This window comes from Podarcis gaigeae (genome assembly GCF_964106915.1).
Source record: "Podarcis gaigeae genome assembly, chromosome: 16".
In the NCBI taxonomy this organism is placed as follows: Eukaryota; Metazoa; Chordata; class Lepidosauria; order Squamata; family Lacertidae; genus Podarcis; species Podarcis gaigeae.
Genome location: NC_139693.1, coordinates 14745892 through 14755191, shown reverse-complemented (window position 1 = coordinate 14755191; position 9300 = coordinate 14745892). Strand labels below are relative to the sequence as shown.

Here is a 9300-nt window from a genome sequence, read left to right as displayed (position 1 = left end):
GCAGGGCCAGCGGTGGAGCAAGCCAATCAGGCACCTGGGGCAGCGCGCATGCCCTGCACCCATGGTGCCCTTGGGGTGGGGCCAGCTGGGGCAGGACTCTCCGCCCTAAGGCTGAGGGGGAAGTGGTGGGCAGACCTTCTGGGGCAGTGGGGAGCCTGTGGGCACCCAAGCCACCATGTCACTCCCAGGAGAGACGCATAGCTCAGGCACACTGCAGGCCCCACGTTGAGTGCCACCCAGCATTTTGTCACCTCCCTCAGTGGTGACACGTTGGGTGACTCACCCCCACCGCACCCCCTTCCTCCAACCCTGAGCAGGGCTGTGGGCCCTCGAGGCCAGAGGTCAAATGTGGCTCCTGGGAGTTCTCTGCCCAGCCCTTTGGACTCCTCCCAGGCCACACCCTCTTGCTGGCCCTCCTTCAGGGTTTTTGCAAGCCAGGATGTGTCCTTCAAGTCTGACTGTGTGTCTGCTTGCCTGGATGGGGAAAGGAGAGGGGTCTGCACAACCTCCTGGTTTCTGCCTGGCTGGGAAGTTGCCCATTGTAACACATTATTTTTGCCTCCCTCATATGCCGGCTGCGATTATAAAAAGGAACACCTCCCCCCATTTATTTCACCTCGAGCTCCTTGGAGGAGAGTTAAATCATAGAGGAATCATAGAACTGTAGAGTTGGAGGGGGCCCCCATGGTTCATCTAGTCTGACCCCCTGCAATGAAGGAATCTCTTGCCCAGTGTGGGGCTCGAACTCACAACCCTGAGATTAAGAGTCTGATGCTCTGCCGAATGAGCAATCCATCAGGAATCTGAAAGTCTGTCAATTTTTTAAGCCATCTTGTTGGTTGCGGGGGGTGCCTCTCCTTTTTGACAATTTCTTAACATTTTGGGGAAACTGGGTTGTGTTTTGTTGTTGTTGTCACTGTCTTCGCTTGCCATTGCCCTCACTCGCTCTCAGTGATGTGATTATCAAGTCAGATTTGACAGGCTGCACAGAGTTGCGATGGCATTCTAAGCTAGGGTTGCCATATTTCAAAAAGTGTAAATACGGACACCAAAGTTGTTGAAGCCATCACAAGGAGCTCCGTGCGCCCCTTTCCCCACACCCCTCCTTCCCCTTCTTCCCTCTTCTCCAGCCCTTAGTGTCTGGGCCTTGTGACTCTTACCTAAGTGTCTTAGTCATGCTGGCCACCTGACCCAGAAGCTGTACGCCGGCTCCCTCGGCCAATAAAGCGAGGTGAGCACTGCAACCCCAGAGTCAGCCACGACTGGACCTAATGGTCAGGGGTCCCTTTACCTTTACCTTTTATGGCAACCCTATCTAAGCAGTACATAAGTAAGAAGGGGACCTTGAAGGGGTGAGGTGCTTCAGTTGGAGCTGGCACTGGAGGCTGGTCCATTGGGGCAAATGGGGCACTGCGCTGAGTCTGCCCTCCGCCAGCCCCCACCTGCCTGCCTTTTTTACTTACAAGCAGCCAAAGGGGCGGCCATCTTGCAGAGCTCAGGAGGCAGGCGGAAGATGGGGACGAGGGATGGAAGGATTCCGGTTCTCCCAGTTTCTCATTCTTAAATCCAGTTCCCCACATTCTGCAACGATTTGAAATTTATTGATTAAAGAAAATTCCCTGTGAAAATTCACCAGCATTTTTAGTACGAATTTCTCCTAAGAAACACATTTTCATATGCAGTTTTGGTGAACGTACACATTTTTGCAAGCAATTTCCCCTAATGCAATGCATTTTTGTGTCTTTTGTGTCTTTTTTTTTTTTTTACAAATTAATTTTTTTAAATGCATGCTTTCCCTTAAAATGTGCATTAAAAAAAAAAAAGGTTGGAAATCTGTAACCCAAAATTGGGAAAAGTGTGAATTTTGAAGGATAGCTCTGTTTCGGTTCACACGTGGTTTCAGAAAAGGCAAGTTGGATAGATTTGGCTTTGAATGCATACTGAATTGAATTCTTCCTCTGTCCCTAATGGGGCAGAAACAAGAGCTCCTTAGCTCTGCCTGCCATTGGCTGTGGCTCCAGCTGTCATTTACTCTGGCTCCGCCTATTTTGCCCTCCTTGCTTTCTGCTCCACCCAATGGGCACCAGCTGCCACTGGGAGCAGGCATGGGGAACCAATGGCACTCCACAGGACTGTGAATATGTTTGTATAGTTCAAGTATTTCCCGGCAGAAATGAGCACCCTGCTGAAAGTCCTTGTTTGACCCCAAAGTAAAAACTGGACACTATTCCACCCTAACTTGACAATAATTGAGAGTTGGTGCTCTGTGTGCTGTTGCATTTCTTTGATGGCTTCCAAATAAGTCCTGTTGTTTTTGCTGAGCCTCACCTCCCAAGAAAACCCACATGATAAGGCAGGGATGGTGAATGACCCACTGGATCTGGCCATGGCTGGTTTTTCCCTCTGGCCTTATTTGCTCCCCTCTTTCCCTTGCTCCTCCTCACCTGCTGGCTTCCTCTGCCCAAGTAGGGAGAGCTCATTGCTTTAAAGTGTTGATCTGATGGCACCTGCAACCTCCACTTGCATCTTAATTTGAACCAACCTCATCTGCACATTCTGAAACAATATGCAACCCAAAGCACAGGGTACTTCCCCTGCCCCAAAATGCATATAACTAGGAAAATCATGCCTTAAAATGCATGTATTTGTGTCCCTAGTATAACATCAACAGTGTGTTCTATTAGTGGATATTGCATTAGGATTGGGGAGATATTAGATTCAGTTCTCATCTGAAGCTGAATCTATCAAATCTGCACTGTCCGAAACCCCTGCGTGAACCAGAACACAGCTATCTGTTAAAATTCACCCTCATACGAAATTTGCCTTGCAGTTTTCCAAGTAAACAATTGTAAAAAAAAAAAGCATATGTAGAACCAAAATTGACAGCTCTTTCCATCTGTATTTAGGAGTCCGCTAAAATGCTGTTGAATTTTCAGGAGGACTTTTTAAAAAACACCAAAATGTTGTAGACATGCTAGGAACTGAACTAGTAAACTGGAGAAACGAAATTTGGTGGGTCCCTGCAGCAGAGACTAGCTTAAGCCCCTTCCACCTTAAAGTGTCCTTGCAGGGTGGAGGGCATAGCTGGTCAGATCCTCAAACACAAGAAGCCCTTTAAGGAGATGAGGATTCCCCCCCCCCCGCGCTTTTTTGCAGGTCCCCAGCTGTGAGTTTTTCAGGCTAGAATGGTGTCCTAGCCTATTACGATTAACAGAATGTCTTGACTTTGCTATGCTGGTGGAAGAAGGCACTGAGGGTTTTCTTTATTGTTGAAGGTGGTACATTGCAGGCAGGGGAGGCCCTGCTGCCCGTGGGGGCCACACTTTTGATGCTCAGCTACTTTTGGCTGGGTCCACAGCTGCCCCATCTCCTTTTCCTGTGTTTTCAAGCGGCCTGGGATCTTTAAACATTCTCATGTCCAGGAAAATGTCGTCCTGATGGGAAGGGGTTCCTTTGTAGCCCTCGTCGCCTTTCTGCTGCTCCAAGTTCCTAGAAGAAGACAAAATAATGAAGCTGGATGGGGGAGAGAGAGGATTGGGGAAATATTATGGGTTCCTGCAAATCCTCCTGCTTAGGTCCAGGTAATCTTACAAACTGACTCATCCCCAGCTCAGCTCAATAAGAAAATGAGGGGCTGGGTATGGAGGGTGATGAAAACCCACCAAGCCAGCTAATGTTTCACTGCTGCTGCCAGTCTGCTGCTCAGGACACCGAAGGTTCATGGGGCTTAGCTGTACCACCTGTACCACAACTGAAGGCAGCCCTGTTTAGGGAAGTTTCTAATGTCTGACACTGTATTGTTTTTAATATTTGGTTGGAAGCCACCCAGAGTGGCTGGGGAAACCCAGTCAGATGGGCGAGGTATAAATAAATTATTGTTGTTGTTGTTATTGTTGTTGTTGTTGTTGTTATATGTCTGCCTGCCTCTGTAGAGGGGAGCCTGGCCGGCTGGCCCTTGGCAAGGAGGCATGGGACACGGCAGCAAGGCTAGGCCCCAGGGTCCAGAGTCAGGCAGCAGGCAGGGTGGGGATCCCTGCATGGGGGTGCCTGACTCGTACGCCTTCAAAACCATGTGCCTGGGGCCAGTGGCGTAGGGTGGGTTATCAGCACCCGGGGCAAGGCAAGTAATTTGCGCCCCCTAACCCATGGATTTGTGTCCCCTAATCCATGGATTTGTGCCCCCTAACCCGTGGATTTCCCTAACCCCCAGATGTTGCGCCCGGTGCGGCCGGCCCCCCCTGCACCCCCCATGCTACGCCACTGCCTGGGGCTACGGCCCCCCTGGCCCTCCCCCTGGATTAGAAGTCCTGGACAGGTCTTTAGAGCAGGTGTGCCTTAGCTGGTTTAACCTTCTTTTCCCCACATAGTCCTACTTGATTTGATACTAAAGGCCTCTTGTGTTTCCATTTTTTAAAAAAAGTATTTCGGAAGGCAGGGGATGTTTTAACAGGCACACAGGACCCTCTTGTCCGTGTAATCCAAGCTGACTTCAGCTGGAGATGCTGTTTGCAAAAGGGAGGTTGTTCTGCCATAATAATGTAAGAAGATTCCTGCAGAATCAGGCCAAAGGCCCATTAGTCTCACAGTGGTCAATCAGATGCCCCTGTGGAAATCCCCCAAGCAGTACAGCAGCACTCCCCCCCCCACGTGATTTCCATGAACGTGCCAGGTGACGTGTTGAAAAGCTTTCCTTGATTGACTTCCATCGCTTGCACTGCACTTCCTATATACATTTTAAAGAAGATTGTATCTGTTATTCCGTATTATTCCCATACAATCTCACACAAATCAGTCAATGAAATTTTATTAATATTTTCATATTGAGATATTTGTAGAATAAATTTGGAAGAAATTCTTCCAACTTTTCTACTTTTCTCTCTCTATTTTTCTTCTTTTTTCCTTTTATTTTTTCTCTTTTGTTCTTTTTTATATATGTGTACTTATCTGAAATATATATGTATGTATTTGCAATGTTTTGCTTATATTTTGTAATAATCACGTTAAAGAAATTAATAAAAAAGAAAAAGAAAAGCTTTCCTTGAGTTCTGTACTGATCAAGCGTATTTTTTTGGTTAAGGGGTATGTGCAGCTGGCACCTGGACTGCTTCCCTTCACAAGCTAGTCTTTCAGCTAGCGGAGGAGCTGGCAACTGCTCTGCCATACCCTTGGATTCAAATGTCAAGATGCTGATCAGCAAAGAAAAGAAAAAGCAAGCATCGCTTCGCTCTCAGGAATATGCAGCCATTCCCCCAAATTTGCAGGAGAGGACCTGTGGAGGAAATTTCCGTTGGGTCCAAGGTTATTCCGTTTTTAGGCACCTTGAGTTAATCATTTGTCCCTGCAAATTAACAGAGGTAATCCAGGGCCTGAATGCAGACTTTACCTTCACGCCAAATTGCTCAAAGCAATTTTAAACAGAAGATAAGAGTCACAGTGGGGTTGGATTAGATGACCTCCCTGTAGCGTTGGGTAGAAATTCGATTCCGTTTGCACTTAAAGGGGAATTTACCTTTCGAAAAACAAGATGCAAATCAACCCACAGCCATCTTTTGAAATGCACGCTTTTCTGAATTTTGCAATGCTGTTCCTCTGCTAAGCAATGTGTACCGAAATGCATATACCGGTACTTCTGTACAGCATGCATATAAATTTGTATCTTAATGGAAATAACACACAAAACTGCATGGTAAAAAGCAAACAAACCCAATTTATCTGATTGCCAAATCTGGTGTTCTTGGTCCCTAAACTGTGGGAGCCTATCCTTTTTGTGGGAGTTTAATATCATGTCTACCATGTGACAATGGCAACAGCAAATTCAGCTTCTTTGCGTCATAAGCCAGTCTCATCTGTGTAAGTTGATTATCTGCACCATTTGTGGGTAATCTGCATGATATAGGCAGATAATTTATGCAATTACGATTGGCATACATTGACAAGCCAAATGATGCCCATTCCATGTTTTGAATTAAGAGAGGGGGTAGCCGAAATGATGACAATTCCTGTGTATGAATCATGACATGAAAAGGCACAACCTCTTCTGTTTGTATTATAACAGCTCTATAAACGTTGCTAGCATAAGTACCTTCACGTTTCCTTTGACTATTTTAGGTAAAATGCAAGAATGTTGTGTTTTCCTTGATGCAAGTCACTTCTCCACCAACACAGACCTTGTCACAGCCACTGATGGCTTACTAAATGGAAGGAAGGCAGTGTGGTGCAGTGGTTAGAGCGTCCAACTAGGACCTGGGAGACCAGGGCTCACATTTCCACTTAGCTATGAAGCTCATTGGGTGACCTTGTGCCACTCACTCTTAGCATAGCCTACCTGATAGGGTTGTTGTGTGAATAAAATGGGGGGGGCAGTTATGCCAACTTGAGGTCCTTGGATGAAAGCTCTTGGATACATGCAATGAATACATCTACTTTATGTTGGCTACATATTTGAACACCTTAAGATTATCATAAGCAAAGACCAAGGAGCAGGTTTCTGTCTATGTTTGGATACAACTTGGTGCCATTTTGAGTCAACATGGAATAAGAGCCTAAGAAGAACCTTCTGCATTAAGCCAAGGATTCATCTAGTCCAGCAACCTGTTCTCACAGTGGTCAACCAGATGCCCACAGGATAAGAATTTAAACTCAACTCCTGGGGCTGTCTGTGTGCAAGCCCTGCACTTTGGAAGACAGGCTCACAGCCATTTTTTCTTTGTTAATTACAGTGGTACCTCGGGTTAAGTACTTAATTCGTTCCGGAGGTCAGTTCTTAACCTGAAACTGTTCTTAACCTGAAGCACCACTTTAGCTAATGGGGCCTCCTGCTGCTGCCGCACTGCCGGAGCACAATTTCTGTTCTCATCCTGAAGCAAAGTTCTTAACCCAAGGTACTATTTCTGGGTTAGCAGAGTCTGTAACCTGAAGCGTATCTAACCTGAAGTGTATGTAACCCGAGGTACCACTGTATATAGAATGAATATGTCCCCTTACCAATGCCCACCACTTTTCTGAACCTTTTCCAACTCTCCAATACCCTTTCTGAGCTGAGGCAAACTGAACCTTTTGAAACTGCGCCAATTATAGCCACTGATTTTAAAACTGCACTGTTGTGGGGGTTTTCTGGTCTCTCGGAATTCCCAAACAATGCCAGGTACCAAGGGTTGGTGCTGATAAGCAAACAAATGTGGTTAAGGAATGAGGAGGGGAGAAGGCAGATCTACTTACTGGTTCTCCACGTCTTCAATGGTATCAGGTAGTGGCATGTTCAGGGTCTCTGGAAGGAAGCAGGCAGCAATGCCAGAGATGATGGGAGCTGCCCCATAGATCAGAAGGGGGAGAGATGGGGAATACTCGCCCGTCATCCTCACCAAGGGAGCCACGATCCCGCCGACACGAGCCATGGTGTTCCCAAACCCCATCCCGGTCTGCCTGCCATGCAATGGACAGAAAGTTGACAAAGGGGGAAAGCCTTAAGCCTGGGAAACCTGTGCTGCCCCCACAGATGACCCCAGACTTCAACTCCCATCAGACCCAGCCAGCATGGCCAACAGCCCAGGATGATGGGAGTTGCAGTCTAGCAATGTCTGTAGGGCCACAGGCTCCCTATTGCTGGCTTAAATAGATTGGTGCCTGGTGCTCATTGGGACTGGTAGGGCAAAAGGCAGGGAGCCCAACACTAGGGGGAGCCAGAGCCAACGATAGGCAGAGGCGACTCATTCTGGTTTTGCTCTCCTCTTCCTCCCTGCTGGGTTCTACATGGAGCAATACTGAGACTGAGGAGGAGGAGGAAGCTACCAGGCAGTGCCAATCCCTGGGGTGGCTGGGAATATGAAGACTGGTGGAAGGCGGCTGGCGTATGGCAGACTGAGACTGGTGGGGCAGCGCCCCATTCACCCGAATGGACCAGCCTCCACAGCAGCCAGGTTACTTGAAGGATGGCTCCACCTGCCTGTTTTAAAAGATCAGCCTGCCTTAAATAGCTTGGGTCTACGGGGCTCCCGCAGCTGTGTGTGCTCAGGCCACAGAGGCCACTTTAGAAAGTAAAAGGAATAGCAGTGGGCAGCATTGTATACCCATCAACTGCCCTGGAAAAGCTGGGACATCTCATTTCCCCACATCCCACAAGAGTGCGGCGGCCATTTTGGGTGCCTCGCTCTCACATGACTTCAGGCTGATATCTTGCGCCGAAAACAGCATTTATTTCCAGGTCCGCAAGATGGAGCTTGCTCTGATCAGAGCTCTGGCCTGGTTCTGACGGTATTCCAGGATAACCGTCCATATAAAATGGCCCACAGTTAAGCGCTTCTGCTAAGTCTGAGGTACCTGATCACCGTGGGGTAAAGCTCTCCCGTGTATAAGAAGACACAGTTGAAAGAGGCTGCCAAACACCCTTTCCCAAAGACAGCAAAGACAGTGCGCAGGATCTGCATATCTGGGGAGAAGATCAACTTGAATGATTTTGTAAACAACTATTGTTCAGAGCCCTCCAGCCCCCCCGACAAATTCTGCTACCGTTTTGACCTTTGGTTTCTCGCCATTATTTGACTTCCTGTTCCACTTTGCATTTGGCATACATTTCCTGCCCCCACCACCTCAGTCTTAAGATAAGGTTTTCTCCCTCTGTCTCCAGCCAAATGACCTTTCGCAGTTTGTCAATGTTGTGTCACCAGCAGTCTTCGCCTTAGAACCATTAGAGCATTTGTGAACATTCTGTGTCTCACCTGCAGCTCAGCCAATAACAAGGGCGGCAGCCTGAAGGTGGCAGCCACATTTTAACCCTTGTTATATAAGTTTTCGGCAACCTTTGGTGAACATTAGCATTTACACTGTGAATGTTGATGCTCCCATCACCAGCAGGAGTGAAGCCAAGGCACTTTCCTTGAGTGAAACGACACATTATGTTAAATAAGAAATTGCATTTAACATGTCTGTTTGTGGTTTTAATATAACAGCTCTTGGGATGGGGCTGGGAGCTGATCAGGGCTGGCCCTGTGGTTTAATCCTTTCCCACTATGCTGTGATTTCAACAAAAAGTTTCTCTCTCAGCTGCTTGTTTTCTGTTTTATGGTTTTAACTTTTGCCCGTAAACCACTCAGAAAACCTTAGCTGCTGGGTATTATGCACATATGTAAAATAAGCAAATGAATTAATGGATTAAAATTTGCCTGGAGGAAGGAAGCTGATAGTAAGAAAAATGCACCCTGCATATGCTCAGGGGCTCTTTCACCTATTGAGCCAGAAGCATGAACCTGTAGCCTCAGTCACAAGGTCTTATGCCACACAGTTCTATGACTTGATCTCATTTCA

At 47.3% G+C, this 9300-nt stretch overlaps 1 protein-coding gene across 1 annotated transcript in view; it reads right to left on the bottom strand.

Annotated features, from left to right (window-relative positions):
- Positions 1 to 3232: 3232 nt before the first annotated feature.
- LOC310834453 (uncharacterized protein) overlaps positions 3233 to 9300 on the bottom strand; it is a gene marked incomplete at its 5' end in the record, with an annotated part of 31851 nt that continues 25783 nt past the window's right edge. The window contains 3 exons of the mRNA XM_083717939.1: positions 3233 to 3489; positions 7219 to 7422; positions 8317 to 8425. Coding sequence (XP_083574065.1) covers positions 3333 to 3489; positions 7219 to 7422; positions 8317 to 8425 — 470 coding nt within the window. The 3' untranslated portion in view covers positions 3233 to 3332. The remainder of the gene's footprint in view (positions 3490 to 7218; positions 7423 to 8316; positions 8426 to 9300) is intronic.